Here is a 17,028-nt window from a genome sequence, read left to right on the forward strand (position 1 = left end):
TTACCACAGTGAAGATTAACCAAAATAAAGTCCCTGAAACATTATCTATTACTTAAAGGCTTTCATTCTCATAGAGACATCCTAGGGGGTAAAGTAAAGTGAGGGCAGGAAGAGGGAATTTCTTGTAAATCAAATTAAGGTAAGGTTCTTTGAAAAACTTGTTAGAAATTTTAAGTGAGTTTTCTTGAAGTCTAGATGGTAGAAAACCTGATTAGCTCTGAATAGGCCACTTGGGTGAATTTCCGTATCTAAAGACTAGATAGTAGGTAAGTTTGAGTGGAAACTGAATAGAAGGCTATGTGATATAGAGTGATAAGATTTGGGTTTTCCTCAGTCTGGCAGTGAAAGAGACTTTGCTGTTAACAGCCATTTGTTTTTATTATATAGCCAGTTGTTAATGACTTTTGACTTTGAGAGGAATTTCTCACCCTGGTGCAGTACTTGCTTGTCAGGGCCAGGTAGTGCCTTATGAGGCTGAAGCAATCCAATTGTAAGCTGAAGGTTGCTCAGAATATTTTGATATTACGATTATACAAAAAAGGGAGGTCATAACATAAGTTAGCATGGAAACTCTGATTTTTCAGAGCATTTCCATCTCCATCCGGAATATGTCAGTTGATAGAGGTTGCATAGCTTGTGTCACATGGAGATGTCAGGTGTCTTTTTGAGTCAGTATTTTTGTGTCTTTTGGGTAGATACCTAGGAGTGGGATTGCTTGGTCATATGGAAGCTCCATTTTTAGCAGTTTGAGAAACCTCCAAACAGTTTTCCATAGTGGTTGTACTAGTTTGCATTCCCACCAGTAGTGCAGGAGAGTTCCATTTTCTCCACATCCTCGCCTGTTGTTGCTAGTTGTTTTAAGATGTGCCATTCTTTTTAAGATGTGCCATTCTTATTTGAGCGCATTTCTCCCTGACTAATTCCTCTCATTTCCTCTCTTCCAGTCCCTTGTCCATCACGTCCACCCTCAGCTCATGTCCATCTCAAGTTCCATTCCCCTTGTCTGTCCCTCTTGGCTTTTCTCTCTCTTCCTGTCTTCATTACTTCGTTCTTTTCAGTGTACAGACAGGCATGCAATAGCTCTCCAGTTTCGCCCCAGTGCTTTTCTAGCTCATTCCTTTTTTTCCTTTGTCTCCAAATGTTGATAGCCTCAAAATGTTCTCTGTTCTCACCAGTGTGTGGAAACTATTCTCCCCATATTAGCAGTTAACCTTTTTCTAATCAGTTCAGAACAACTTAATCCTTATCTTATTAGATCTTTTAATCTTCACATCCATAAAATCTTTCAGTTTCTGGTTTTGCCTCTCTTCTGAGTCTTCTCATTTTCTAGTGGGTCTTTGTCTCCTTTTGGGCCTCCTTTCCCCTGTATTTGCTTATTACGTGATGATTTGCCCCACAGTGTATTACCTGGTCCTATCGTTTATTTTATTTTGAAGGTACAGTTGTGAAACTACTGTCTTGGTTTCATCTGATAATAAGGGGAACAAATAACAAAGTGGGTAAGCAAAGATCAGAATACAGAAAACAGTGAATGTTTTATGGGAATTAGTCAAACCTAGTATCCAAAAATGAAACTTAAAAATAGGATCTAAACTTAAAAAAAGTTAAATGTGTGTGCAGTGTTTCATAGACATTTTCTCTGATCAAGGCGCAATAATAGGGAGTGAGTTCACCTTCTCTCCCAGACAACAGCAGCAACAAAAAAGAGAGTTCATGAAGCAATTCTTTTCTTTAGACGCTGACAAAGGACAGTCACTGTTCAGAGATGGAATACCAAGGAAGTGAGCTCTCACACTGCCCCAGTTTTTTGCCTTGAGGTTTGGGGTTTTATCAGAGGAATGGGAAACCCAGGGAGGAGTCAACAGACTTCCTGTGTCAAGGGTGTAGATCAAGGGTATAGATCTGAGAGTCTGAGGAGAGCACAGCAGCAGGCTCTCTGTGGACAGAATGCCAGAGAGGAGCAAATTTGGCTGAGAGCCCCGAGATAAGTGGAGCATCTCCATCTAGTAACCAGAGTATTGATCAGTGCATGCAAGTGGAGAAATACCGAGGCTGAGGAGAGCCCTGTAAAGGATTAGAGGGAGTTGTACCTGATACTGACATTGCCAGGAACATTGCCTGTTACTGCTGGCCAGACTGGAGAACTCTGCTAATTCCCAGAGCACTGGGATGGAAGTGTAGCTGTAAAACACTGAAGAGGAAAATAACTGTTTCCTTAGAATTCTACATGCAGCAAAAGTGTGTTTCAACAAAGGTAAGAGATAGCCTACAGAATGGAAGATGTTTGGAAGTCCTATGTCTAATAAGGTTTAATGTTGGAATACATAGAGAACTACAACTCAACATATAGGCAGCAACCCAGTTAAAATGGACTGAGAATTTGCCTAGACATTTGTATAGAAATATGTAAGTGAACAGTAATCCTGTGAAGACATTAGGGCAGTGCACATAGTAACTATAATGAAATGCCCTTAACACCTAATAAGGGTGACCATAGTAATTTTTAAATTTTTTTAAAGACTTATTTTATTTATGCATATAAGAGCTGGGGTGTAGGCCAGAGGTGCAGGGGTAAGAGGATTCACCAGAGATAGAGTGAGAAGCAGAACATGTGGATCCATTGAAATCCATTGCTGAGGGGTGCAATGGGGGAGATAGGAGTGTTCTGTGCCATGTGGGTCACATCCCTGGCTAGAGATTAAACTCATGCTGCTGTGACTGCATAGGGTCATAGCGCTAAGACTTAACCCCTTCACTTAACTTAACCATGGAGGCCCCGACTATAGTATCTTTTTTAGTGGAATGGCAAGGATTCACAACATGTGGAGGAATTGGAATCCATGTATAGAGCTAGTGTGAATATAAGAAGTAGGGAGTCCTGAGAGAGGTGATAGGACCCAGCACTTCACTCCCAGGAAGGGGAAGCAGGTGCCTGTACAGACGATCCTGTGCCAGTGCTCACAGAAGCCAGAAAGGAAATAGTTAATGTTTCTGCCAGACACTACAGATCAGTGGGTAAGCGATGTGGTTTGTGACTATAGAATGCACCGTAAAGTGTGGTTCACCATGAAAGAGACATCCTGACACATGTAACAGCCTGAGTGAACTTGATGACATCATGCAAAGTGAAGAAAAAACTAGACAAAGATGGATGAATGCTGCATGTTTTTCCTTATATAAACTATCTAGAATAGAAACAGGAAGTAGATTAGAGGTTGTCAGGGGCTGAGGAGTGGGAAGAGTAGGGAGCTACTGATGTCACAGAGTTTCTGTTTGGGATGATGAAAAATTGGAGGATTAGTGTGGTGATTGCATAACATTGTAAATATAATTAATGCCACCGAAATGTACATTTGCTGAGGATTAAAATGGTAAATTTTATATTACATATTGTTTTTCTTTTCCCCTCTCTGAGGTGAAATGGTCTTTGAAGGGCTGAAATGTTATACATATTTTCCCACAGTTTTAAAGATAAGTGATATAATACACCTCAAATCATTAAATTTACACTTCAGTGGGTGAATTACATGCATGTGATTTTTAGTTTAGTAAAGCCGTTAAAAAAAAACCAAAGCCAAAGTACATTGTTAGAACTACAAAACTGAAAGAATTGGTCACCAGAGCAGATGACAGCACAGTGGTGTTCAGAGATGTCCTTCAGGGAGAGAGGAAATGAAACCATGCAAGTACCTGGCACTCACAGTGATTAGCAGCTCTGGTGATGGAACCACATAAGTGTAGGCTTCTTCCTGAGCATTAAGTGTCTTTAAAAGACAGCTGTGTCAGTTTTCTGTCTTGTTTCACTGCTCACTGCCAACTAAGCACCTTCAAGGAGACTTACTGCCCTGTAGGCGCAGCAAGCCTGTCTTGGCTGGTTTCTGTTCAGATGCCCAGAGACTGAGACCAAAGATTTCGGTGGCCTGAGTTCTCATCCTGGGGCTGTAGGGAAAACTGACAAAAACACCCAGACATCTCCTTGCAGAATTTGGTGGGACCAGGCCCCTGCTTCCTTGCTGGCCACCAGCAGGCCCTGCCATGTAGCGCATGCCTCTTTTGGGCCAGCGACAGCACATCATGGTTTTCTTGTGTGTTAGATCTCTAACTTGTCCATTTGCAACTAGCTGGAGAAAACCTTTGTTTTCTTTTGTAAAATGAGAATATTAGATAAGGTCAGACTTTTTTCAGCCTCAAAACACAGGATTTATAGTTGTAGAACCATTTTAATTACAAATGAAATTTAACTTGGAACTCTGAAGATTATGGTGAAAAAGGTAACCTGTGTGGCTCTTCCCTTCCTCCAGGATCTCAGGTGCTACCAGTTTCCTTCTGGAGTATCTTTGATGTTCTTCATGGCTGGGGTGCAGGCGTGGGGTTGGTGGTATGATTTTGTGTTATACACAGTGGGGCTGGTGATTCCTGAAGCTTTCAAGTCATAGCACATTCTCATGTTTCTTTTTTTTCTCCAGTGTCACCTCCCCAGGGCTTTCTTGTTCCTTACGAAAGCACCATTGCGACTGAGGTAGGCATGGAAGCTGAGCTGCTGACTGCCTCGTGCCCTGTAAGTGGAGCTTCCTTTTTCTTTTGTTTTCCAAATGGGAATCTGCCCAAGTTCTGAAGTTCCTTTGCCTAGAATTTCAGAAGCTGTGTCTTGGATGCATTCCTTTAGGAGACTAGCAGCACTCAGCAGTTACACCTCTAGTTCTTCCTTTTCAGAAGCAGCATCTAACTATGACAATGGTGAGGCCCTCAGGGCAGGTCATTTGGGGATACTGATGGTGGCCTTCATCGCATTTGAGGTCTGAGCCTGTAGCAGTCCTCATCCCTTGGATGCCCAGAGGTGGCTGGGATGTTGCTATCCTTGGTTGGTGCCTGCTGTATTAGTTCTTACATGGAGTGTGCCTTCCTGGGGTGTGGGGATGAGTTTTGTGATTATCAAGGGCCGAGGCCTTGATAGCTGGGAGCTGGTGGGTACTCTGGGAGCCTCCAGGATTGAGACTGGGCTCCACGCATCTAAGCTTCTTTCCCTAGAGGGTCTCTCCTGCAGGTCTGGACAGATGATCTGGGGAGGCAAGTGAGAGTGGGTCTGAGCTTCTTGGCCTCTCTGTACAGGGCTCAGCCCCCCATGTTTGGGTCTGATGAGACATATGTGTTTTGTGCAGTTAACATGAGCAGGCTTAAATATGTGAGGGGCTCAGGTGAAAATTTGTTGAAATAACATTTGTGCCAAGATATTAGGATGACTTGTAATTGTCTAAACAACTATGAGATAATGGACTAGCAGGCGCAGGTTGGGGGAGGATGGCTTGTTTGAAGAATTTAAAGTAGCCCAAACTCAGAACCCAGGGAAGTAGGGCAGACATACTAGGCCTGTTTGCCTGACTGTGAGGCAGTGCCAACAATGGCCACACAGCACCAGATAGCAGGTAGGTAAGAGGCTGGCAGAGAGAGGGAGAGCTTACTGACGAGGCCAAGGACCTTCTAGGAGGGGAGAGTGGAAGGCAGGTGCAGGCATAGGCGTCCTCTGAGAACACAGGTGTGATGTGCCTGCCACCGGAGCCAGGTTCTGCCACTGAGCAGAGAGGTCGCTGTCACCCTCATCAGGTTTTGGTGCAAACATTTTGGGATAGAGTGTACTGCAGTGTGTTTGGAGAGCCCTAGGAAACTGCACAAGGGGATGATTTTGTAAAGAAGCAGATTGTGATAAAAACAGGTGGCAGTGGTAGCACACGGCAGAGCTGAGCATGTGGGAGCCCCTAAAACAAGAATGACCCCAGCATGCTCTTGGGAGATGAAGGAGCAGAACTGAGAGGGAGCATCTGAAGACTTCAAAAGGGAAGGCTCCAGTGTGTCACAGATGAAGCCATGATTGCAATGGTACAATGGTCTGGTGGTAACATAAAGGAAAGATGAGCAGTTCTTGCTTATCAAAAGTTTCAGAATCAGATTGCAAATAATATGATTTATAGGTACTTTCATAGGAAGTAAAAAGATGAAAAAGAACAACTAAGTAACATAATTCAAAAGGCTCATTTCCAACAATGCATTGGGGTGCCCAAGGGAACCCCAGTGGCTGTGGGGCACTCCTTAAACCCCCCCGCCAGTCTTGGTGGCTGTGACATCCGTGGTCTGCATTCTGTCACAGGGTGGGCAATGCTTCGAACCAGGGATCTTATTCTTGGTGTTGAAAATGTCAAGATTTACCCTGCCCAAGTTCAAGTGCTATTTTCCGGTTCATCTCACACACCTTCCTGCTTCTAGTCTCTGTGTTGCTGCATTGCCTGGGAAGGTGTGGGATGTTCCCTGGGAGCAGGCTGGGAACTCCAGCCAGAAGCTTGATGGCCAGTTAACAGTGGGCAGCTTTCTGACAGAAAAGCACCAGATGATCAGGTCAGGACTTGGTGGGAACAGTAGGCACACTGAAGCTGAATGATCCTGTGCTACCACTGCCACCTGTTTTCATCACAATCTGCTTCTTTACAAAATCATCCCCTTGTGCAGTTTCCTAGGGCTCTCCAAACACACTGCAGTACACTCTGTCCCAAAATGTTTGCACCAAAACCTGATGAGGGTGGATGGGGCTGGGGAAGAGTGAGTTGCCTCTGGGTCCCAGGGCGTAGGGTGAATCAGGATAAGTACCTCTCATTCCTGGATAAGCCCATGCTCTGTCCTGACACGTGCTCTCCACTCCCTTTTCCTGGTGGAGGTCAAGGGTGGGAGGGTCTTATGCACATTATTATTGTTATTATAGACACTGGTGACCTTCAAGGACATACTTGTGAGCTTTTCCAGGGAGGAGTGGCAGCTGCTGGACACTACCCAGCAGACCCTGTACAAGGATGTGACCCTGGAGAACTACAGAAACCTGGTTTCCTTGGGTAAGACTCATCTCTACTTGGAGAAGTACTTGCTGTGATGGTTTTGGTTCTGGGCCTTTGACCCAAAAGTGGGATGCCCTGGCACCTACTCCAGGGTGGGGACTTCTGGTCAGGGGCTTTTTTCCCCTTCAGGCAGAGAACATGGTTTTTTCACCCTGCTTTTGTCATAAGTGGTTTTGGTTTGTTGATTGTTTAAAAATGTTTATTTTGCTGCCTTACAGACTCATTACAGTGCAGACTTGGAGCTTCCTTGTGCGTAGCCCTCACCCACTATTTTTCCTTGCTCTGTGAACAGGGCTTCAGCTTCCCAAGCCAGAGGTGATCCTGCTTTTGGAGAAAGGGGGAGAGCCATGGCTGATTGAGAGAGGAATTCCCTATAGGACCCATCCAGGTGGGTGCAAGCAAGGTGTGGCAGGTGCCAGTGAGGGGGATAGCCTCCACAGAGGGTGGCCTCTGAAAAGTCCAGGTTACTGGCCTTTTGTGCTCCTTTGCCAGTGCTTCCTTCCAGCTGGCTCTCAGAGACAGGGTCTGCTTCTTTATTTAGTCTGAGTTTCTGTTGACGTTCATGGTTTCAACACTGTAGATAGAGCTTTTCTGATGATCCCCTCTCCCTCAGTTCTTCATTTTCATTTTTTCGAACTATTTTCCCTTTAACATGTTCCCTTCCTACAGCCTCAGTTTGTTTTTTGTTGAGGCTGCTGCAGCCACAGTGCCACTTATTCAATGCACCACAGTCGCAAGCCTTGACTGCGCTCAGCAGAGTCAACAGTCCCAGACACCTGCTCCCCTGACATAGTGAGGGTGAAGGGTGCCATACAGGGAGCTTGGCCTTGAGCAGCTGATGGGGGAGGCCAGAGAGGACTCCACTGCATGGCACCTGCTCTTTCAGCACCAGAGAATGATGATGCAGTGGTTGCCAGAGAATCCAGTGTTGGGGAGCAACTCTGGTAACTGGGGTCCCAGAAGGAAAGGAAAGAGAGAAGGGCCCTGAAAACTTATGTGAAGAGATAAAGTCCAAAAATGGCTTCAACCTGGGCAAGGAAGCCAAATCCAAAGACAGGAGGCCCGGACAATTCCAAGGAGGAACCCAAGGAGATACATACCAGGACGCATTATGATTGTAACGAGAAACCTAAGGATAGGTCTTACACACAGTGAGAGAAGAAAGTCTTGTTAATTATAAGGGAAGCTATAAGACAGTCAAACCTTTTCCACAGAAAATTTAATGAACAGAATAGAATGGCATGAAAAGAAAACACTTATGACCAAGAGATCTACGTCCAGCAAAGTTAATAATTCAGAATTGAAGGTGAGATGAAGAGCATCCCAGAAAAGCAGAAGCTGAAGGAATTCATCACCACTAAACTGGTTTTTGCAAGAAATACTAAAGGGACTTTTCTAAACTGAAAAGAAATACGATTAACATCAAGAAAACATGTCTCAGGAAAAAATATCACTGAAAAAAGTAACTACTGTAAAAGTAGTGGTTCAGTAACTTATAAAGGAAGCATGGAGGTTAAAAGAAGTAAAATTAAACCTACAAAAATTAGTTAAGGTTACATACAATGATGTAGCTGAGACAAAAGCATAAAGGAAGGGATGGAAAAGTTTTGGGATGTGCTCAAATTTATGTCTGTCAATCCAAAACAAGATGTCATACATGTACAAAGTTTTCTCTGAATCTCATGGCAATCATAAAGCAAAAACTTAAATATACAGTACAAAAGGAAATTAAACATACTAGTAAAGAAAACCATCAAACCACAAGGGAAGAGAGAAAAGGAAGGAATAGAGGGGAAGTGTAAAATCAGCCAGAACACAACGAAATGGCAATACATATATATCAACAATCAGCTTGAAAAGGAAGGAAATTCTGCAGTAAGCTCCAACTTATCAAATTTTGAGAACATTCTGCTGAGTAAAGCAAACCAATCACAAGAGGACAAGTACTGTACCAGTACAACTTAGTGAGATACTTGGAGTCATCAGAATAAAAACAAAGTATATGATAGAGATTTAATATGTCACAGTTGTAGAGGGCAAATGTCTGAGATCAGGGTATTGTCAGGCCTTGCTCCCTCCACAGAACAGGAGATTATTCCTCTCCCATCCTCCTTCTCTTGCCTGTAGGCATTCCTTGGCACATAGATGGCTGGCTCCAGACACTTCCCTTTGTGTGTACATGTCTATATGTGTGCATGTGCACATGTGTGTGCGGCCCCTTAGAAGGATGCTGTCATCATGGAGCAGGGCCTGCCCTACCCCAGCACTACTTCAATTTAACTGACCGCATCTGCAATAATCCCATTTCCAAATCACATCCTGATGCATTAGGGCTAGTTCTGCTTATTTCTTGGTTGCGGCGGGTGGGGGAGGTACAAGGAATATAACCCACTTATGTAGGAAGAGGTGATATTGTATGAACACTGTCTAGGTTCAGAACCAAATATTTCACCTAAAGGCACAGGTTTTTAAGTAGGGGCACATATAACCTATTACTGTTTTTAGTTATATGAAATAATCTTCAGTAACAGGTAGGTAGGTTAAGTGTCTAGGAGAACATGATTTAAGGTCCTGTCTGAATCAGTATGTTTGTCCTATTAGTGGTTAATTCATTTTTTAAGATTTATTTTTATATACAGAACTGGGATATAGGCCAGGAGTGGTGAGAGGATTCACTAGAGACAGAACAGGGAGCAAAATAGGCAGATTGACGAAGTACACTGCTGAGGGGAGCAGTGGGCAGGTCAGGAGAGGTCTGCCTCTCCTGATGGCGATTACCTTTGGGGCTGGGGATCGAGCTCACACTAAAGTGGCTGTGGCCAGCTTGCAGTGCTGTGTCCTAACCTGTTGCACCACCAGGGAGGGCCCAGTGGTTAATTCTTAATGACTAAATGAGTAAGTGGAAGAGAGGACTGGAGACTGCCAGAAGTGGTGTGCTTTGGCCCTGTTGTTGTCAGCTCTCATTCAGCATGTTGCTCAGGCTGATCTCACATGACAGGTGCAGCCATACATGGATCAGGGTAAGCAGAGTGAGTTTTGAAAAGTTGAGCGACTTGTCTAAATTAATCACTAGCAGTGATAAAGTTTAGATGACGTCCCTACCTGGGTGACTTATGTACAGCTGCTTGTCTAGCCTGTCAGCGTGACCCTTCTGAGTGACTTGTTCCTCTGTCATCTGCACATCATGCTGGAGACGTGCACAAAAGGCATTGCATGGTGTGGTTGTTTTCATGACTTAGGAACCTTGAGTTGGCAGTAGTGTGAAAAATGCACCTTTGGGTAAGAGCTGGTCCAAATGGAAACAGTAGGTCATTAGTAGCTGGATTAGTTGTTAGAAGTGTTGCCCTTCAAGTGTGGTTTCCTTTATTGCCACCCCTACCATTGAGTGTCCAGGTTCCAAGCATCACACCCAGCCTTGTGGCTTCTCCTTACTGTCTTGTTCCTCTTGTGTACAGTTTACTTTGATTCATATCTTGTTTACAGCTCTCTCCTTTCATTTCTGTCTGGGTCACAAAGCCTATTTGAAATTAGTTCTGCACAATATATACTTTGTTTCTACATAACATTTCACCCACCCCACCTATTACTGTTTTTAGTTATATGAAGCTTTCTCATTTCTTTCAGACTCCAGAAGTGCAGTTTTAAGCAAGAGCATTTCTAAAAGTAAACAACCTGATGGCATTAAAATGGAAGAAACAGGGAAGGACCATCTCTGGCATTTGTCATCAGAAGAAGCCTGGAAGTGTGACGACCTGCTGGACACACACCTGGACACACACCAGGAGAGCCAGGAGGGGCATTTGAGACGAGTAATGTCTACCCAAAAGAAAGTACTTATTCAGGAGAGAGTCTGTGGACATGGAAAATATGAAGGAAACTGTCTTCCTGCTCAGCTAGTACTAAGAGAGTATTTCCAGAAACATGACTCACACTCAAAAAGTCTAAAACATGATTTAGTTTTCAGTGGTCATCAGGAAAGCTGTGCCAGCAGCAGTAATGAATGTGCTCAAACATTCTGTCCAAGCATTCACCTTATTCAGTTTGCAAGAACTCAAGCTGGAGATAAGTCCTACAGGTGCCCTGACAACGGTAGCTCCCTTACTCATGGTACATCTGTTGGTATATCGAGGGGTGTACATAGAGAGAAACCCTATGAATGTAAGGAATGTGGGAAATTCTTTAGTTGGCGCTCTAATCTCACCAGGCACCGACTCATTCATACAGGAGAAAAACCCTATGAATGTAAAGAATGTGGGAAATCTTTCAGCCGGAGTTCTCACCTTGTTGGGCATCAGAAGACTCACACTGGTGAGGAGCCCTATGAATGTAAAGAGTGTGGCAAATCCTTCAGCTGGTTCTCTCACCTTGTCACCCATCAGAGAACTCACACTGGAGACAAACTATACACTTGTAATCAGTGTGGGAAGTCTTTTGTCCATAGTTCGAGGTTAATTAGGCACCAGCGAACTCATACTGGAGAAAAACCTTATGCTTGTCCTGAATGTGGGAAATCGTTCAGACAGAGCACACACCTCATTCTACATCAGAGAACTCATGTCCGAGTTAGACCCTATGAATGCACTGAATGTGGGAAGTCTTACAGCCAGCGGTCTCACCTTGTTGTTCATCATAGAACACATACTGGACTGAAACCCTTTGAGTGTAAAGACTGTGGAAAATGCTTTAGTCGAAGCTCTCATCTTTTTTCTCATCAGAGAACCCATACTGGAGAGAAACCATATGAATGTCATGATTGTGGGAAATCCTTCAGCCAGAGCTCTGCCCTCATTGTGCATCAAAGAATTCATACTGGAGAGAAACCATATGAATGTTGTCAGTGCAGGAAAGCCTTCATCCGAAAGAATGACCTTATTAAGCATCAGAGAATCCATATTGGAGAAGAGACCTATAAATGTAATAGGTGTGGAATTTTCTTCAGCCAGAATTCTCCATTTATAGTACATCAAATAGCTCATACTGGTGAGCAGTTCTTAACTTGTAATCAGTGTGGGTCAGCGCTAGTTAGTAGTCCCAACCTTATTAGATACCAGACAAATCATATTAGAGAAAATACTTACTAATATAACAAATATGGAAAATTTGTCATAAAGAGCAGTAACTCTTTTTCATTGGAGAACTCCTTTTGGAGAGAAGATGTGTAGATTGGATCTCTGGAAATGCTTTCAGTCCTGTTATGACCTTGTAATGCACTAAACAACTAGCCCTTGTGTGGAGAGAACCCACAAATTACATTACAATACAGAAATATATCAGATTCCCGCCACACCCCCCAAATTCCTACAGACCTAGATGCAACAGACCTAGGTGCATTTTGATTGAGTTCAATGCTAAAGTTAGTGACTTGTTAAGGGAGAATGCTACTTCAAAAAGATAAGTGTTACTGCTGAGCAGAATGAAAAGTCGATAAAAGTTTTGTGATGGAAAATAATATTTCAGTGAGTTAATATGCCATTTTTTTACTGGATTGACACTTAGTAATGCTTATGCGTCAATATAAAGTACATTTTGATTAACCACAGGAAATATTTACAGTGAGAAAGAACAATTTGCATTATTAGTAGTGCCCATTTTTAAATATATTTGCATGTGGGCAGGAAATGGAAGGGTATAGGAAAGTGAACAAAATTGATTAGTTAGATACTGGGCTTATGATTAAGTTTTACCAAATATTCAGTGTTACTGTAACAATTATTTAAAGACTTTTAATACAAAAAAAGAAGATCCAGTTTCTCCATTTTTGTCATCAAGGAAGCTTGAGAGCCATGTTCCACTAAGCCTTGCTGTTAATTGTAAGATGTTTTGGGTTATAGAGTTGTGGTTTTTGAGACTGGGTGCTGAAGGCTCCTGGAATCTTAAAAATAGTGATTTTCTGGACATCAGGATATAGAGAAACAGTTGACATTGAATGCTTCAGGAGGGCTTCCATTTGACAGGAACAGTTGAGCATCTGCATGATGCTCAGAGCAATTACTATGAGACAAACAGCACTGCCCTAAGCCACCTCCTCAGGTGGCTTTTTATGATGAAAACTTAGTTATTGAAAGCATGGGCCAAAAGCTGCCCATTTGAAATCTTGCCTCTGCCCTTGACTCTCTGGGTGACCTTAGTCATACAGCATAACTTCTCTGTGCCTAATTTATAGATTCCTTTCTCTGTAAGTTAGGGATAGTGGTACTTCATAAGGTGAGGTGGTTATTAAATGAGTGAACATGTCAACAACTTAGTGCAGTGTCTGACCCATGTAAGTACTTGATAACTGTTAGCTGTGGCTATAATGTTGCTGTTATTGACACTATTCCAGCATCTTTTAGTTTAAACTTGGCTTGCTAATAACTCATCAAGGCTTTCTTCCCTCCAGCTGCATGCTCTCCTTTTTTCCCACTTCAGAACTTACCCTTGGGATATCAGTTGGCATAAGTATTCATTTCTGAACATCACTAGCCAACTTTAAATATTGTATGCAAGATCATTCTGTATGTACAGAGATTTCTCTTCTAGGGAGAGGGCCATAAACCTCAGATGCTCTGGTAAGTGTATAACCCAAAAATACTTAGAAAAAGAATTTTTAAATTTGTGTTTCATAAAACAATTTTATGTTTTGATCTATAACGTATCTCTTGTATATAGGGACTATTTACCCTTTTCTAGAAAACTGTGTATTAGACGCTCACTGATTGATTGTTGAATGATAAAAAATTTTTGTTGAGACCAGCAGGACAGATCTCGATGTCTTTCCCAGGAAAAGTCTAGAAATGATTGTTAGACTTACAAGACTTGAGAACTACGAGGAACACGAGACTACTGCATCCTCTTCATTGTACAGTTTCCCAGAAGTGAGTTGGCCCAGGTGAGTGGTCAGACCCAGAGCTTCATCCCAGTGCCCGAGTGCCTGCTGTTCTCAGTGCTTACATGGTGTTCACATGTGGAATATGTTCTCTTCAGAAATAGTTTTCATTATGAGGAGTAGTGCTCTATGGGTGTAGAAGAGTAGTCCCTTAACTGGGCCTCTCAGAATTTCTGGTAATAGTTTTCCAAGTTTCCTCAGTTGTATAGTGGAGACACAACTAGTATCTACCTCAGAGGGATGTTGTGTGGATTAAGTGAGAAGACGTTTGCAGTGTTTAGAAAAATGTGTGCACATAGTGAGTACTGTATGTAAAGAGAGTGATGTGTATGAATGAGCACTGAAATGTTTAAAGTGTTACAAATTTTGCAATTTAAAAAATGTACTCTACCATAATGGTTATAGTGTATTCATGTAATGGAACATTAAACAGACATTAGAGTTGTGAACAAAGAAAATTTGGTAACAGGGACAATGTCAGTGCTGTCCTGTGTTATGAAAAAGGCATGACAGATTGCAATATGGTGTATACTTAAATATGAACAAATAAATGAATTTAAAACACAAGTGAATCTTGCTTAAAACTATGAAAATCTGTCAGAAGATTAATAACTTCAAATTGAGAACAGATACCTGCTTTTTTTGACTTTTCTTTCCAAAGTTCCTTCATAACTATTTTAGTATCAGGAAACCAATCTCTTCAATGATGGAATATTTTCTTTTGAAAAGTTCACGTGCATAAATAAACTTCTAGACCTGTAATGAAACAATTTGGCAAAGCCACAGGATATATGATCGATATATAAAAAAATGGATTTCACATCTCTGTACCAGTTGGCAGTGATTTAAAAGAGAAATCAGAAAAGCCACGATCAAGGATAGAAAAACTTAACATTGTTAAGGTGTTAATTCTTTACAAGTTAATTTTTTTATCTTCAAAGATTTATTTATTTATGCATATAGGAACTGGGGTACAGGCCAGAGGTGCAGGAGGTGAGAGGACTTACCAGAGACAGAGTGGGTTCAGAACAAGCAGGTCTGCTGAGGGGAGCAGTGGGCAGGACAGGAGAGGTCTGCCACACCATATGGGTCACCTCCTAGGCTGGGGATCGAACTTGTACTGCAGTGGCTGAGAATAACCTCATAGTGCTGTGCTTAAACCTGTTGTACCACCAGGGAGGGCCCTTACAAATTAATCTTTATACTCAGAGACAATTGTGGAGAAAATGACAAGCTAATGAAAAATGAAGAAAGACCTAGAATAACTAAAGCCTTATTGTTAATATTAAGTACCATTATTTTACATCTTTTGTTAGTATTTTGACAGTTTATGGTCATCTTTTAGGGATTGCTTTTAAATTTTGTCGTTATCTGACCCTTTAGTTTCTCTGTATTCCACATAAGTGACACCATCCAATATTTATCTTTCTCCTCTTGACATACTTTGCTTAGCATAATGCTTTCCAGCTCCATCCATGTTGCTACACTGCCACAAGTTTATCTTTTTTGGATAGTTGAATAGTTTTTATTTCTATATGTTTATGTATCCCATAATAATCATCAGCGCCATCTGTTTTAGGCTACTTTCCATATCTTGGTTAACATAAATAGTGCTGCAATAAACATTGTAGTCCTATGTTTACTTTTGAATTACTGGTTTTCTTTTGAATTACTGTTTTTGTGTTTTCTGGGTAGATTCTTAGAAATGGAATTGCTGGGTCATATGGTAGCACCATTTTTGTTGTTCTGAGAAACCTCCGTGCTGCTGTCCATAGTGGCTCGACCCATCTGCACTCCTACCAGCGGTGTAAGAGGGATCCTACATCCTCTCCAGCGCATCTCATTTCTTTTTGTTGTGGGCCATTTTCACAGGTGTAAGGTGGTCTTTCATTGTGGTTTTGATTTGCATTTTCCTGATGATAAGTGTTGAACATTTTTTCAGGTGCCTATTATTGTCATTTGCATGTTGTCTTTGGAGAAGTGCCTGTTGAGCTCTTTTGCCCATGCTTTGATTGGGTTATATGTGCTTTTTTTGAATATTTGATGTAAGGCCCTTGTCATATATGTGATGTACAAATACTTGCTCCCACTCAGCAGGAGGCCTCTTGGTCCAGGTGACAGTCTCTCTGGCTGTGTAGGAGCTTTCTAGTTTGACATAGTCCCAGTTGTTTATACTCTTGTTTTCCTTGCTGCTAAACATGAATCTGCAAAGGTATTTCTGAAGCTGATGTCAGGGAGTGTTTTCTGTGTATGTTACCTTCAGTTCTTACATCCCAAACTTCTTTCTGTTTGAATTGCTTTTCTAGATATAGTGACCTAGTTTCATTCTTTTGATGTAGCAGTCCAATTACGCCAACACCATTATTGAAGAGACTTTCCATGTGTATGTTTTTTTTTAATTATTTAAAAAAATTTCTTTATTTGTATATATTTTACGTCATGTGTTTGTTCCTCGTTCCTTTGTCCTAGATTAACTGTGCGTGTGTGTTTATAGGTGATTTAGAAATGAAGCTTTATTGCTTTATTATGGGTGAAAGTATATACTCAAAGAGTGTGTAGCATGTTCAGAGGTTTTATTTCTGGGTTTCAGTTCTGTTCCATTGGTCTGTGTGTCTGTTTTGTTTTGGTACTATGCTGTTTGAATTATGGCTATATATAATATAATTTGGAATTATAATACCACCTTCCCTCCTGTTTCCATCAGCAGAGCTTTGGTTGTTTGGGGTCTGTCATGGTACCATATAAATTTCAGTTAATATCTGCTCCATTTCTTTGAAGAATGCCATTGAGGCCCTCCCTGATGGTACAGTGGGTTAGAGTGCAGCACTGTGAAGCTGGCCACAGCAGCTTCAGTGTGAGCTCTATCCCCGCCTTGGAGGTGATCCACATGGCCTAGCAGATCTCTCCTGTCTTGCCGGCTGCTCCCCTCAGCAGTATACTTTGACTGTCTGCCTGTTCTGCTCCCACCCTGTCTGGTGAATTCTTTCCCTGCCACTGTACACTGTACCTCTGGCTTGTACCCTAGTTCTGTATGCATAAATAAATAAAATCTGAAAAAAAAATCTTAAAAAAAAGAAAAAAGAATGCCATTGAGATTTTTATTGGGATTGAATTGAACCTGTAAATTGCTTTGGGTAGGATGGCTATTTTGACAGTGCTGATTTTCCAGTCCATGAGCAGGGAATATCCCAAAGCTGTTATTAAGAAAGAATGGTAGCATGTTTTTTTTTTTTTTTTTTAAAGATTTATTTATTTGTGTATACAGAACTGGGGTACAGGCCAGAG

General features: G+C 41.9%; 1 protein-coding gene across 2 annotated transcripts in view; it reads left to right on the plus strand.

Moving 5' to 3' along the window:
- The window catches only part of ZNF10 (zinc finger protein 10), a 20,389-nt gene extending 5,682 nt beyond the window's left edge, over positions 1-14,707 (plus strand). For both annotated transcript variants that reach the window (XM_012730912.1, XM_012730911.1), the window contains exons 2-5: positions 4,467-4,558; positions 6,749-6,875; positions 7,171-7,266; positions 10,503-14,707. In XM_012730912.1, coding sequence (XP_012586366.1) covers positions 4,526-4,558; positions 6,749-6,875; positions 7,171-7,266; positions 10,503-11,959 — 1,713 coding nt within the window. In that variant the 5' untranslated portion in view covers positions 4,467-4,525 and the 3' untranslated portion in view covers positions 11,960-14,707. The remainder of the gene's footprint in view (positions 1-4,466; positions 4,559-6,748; positions 6,876-7,170; positions 7,267-10,502) is intronic.
- The last annotated feature ends 2,321 nt before the right edge of the window (positions 14,708-17,028 follow it).

This window comes from Condylura cristata, unplaced genomic scaffold, assembly GCF_000260355.1.
Source record: "Condylura cristata isolate star-nosed mole 26May11 unplaced genomic scaffold, ConCri1.0 scaffold00029, whole genome shotgun sequence".
Taxonomy (NCBI): domain Eukaryota; kingdom Metazoa; phylum Chordata; class Mammalia; order Eulipotyphla; family Talpidae; genus Condylura; species Condylura cristata.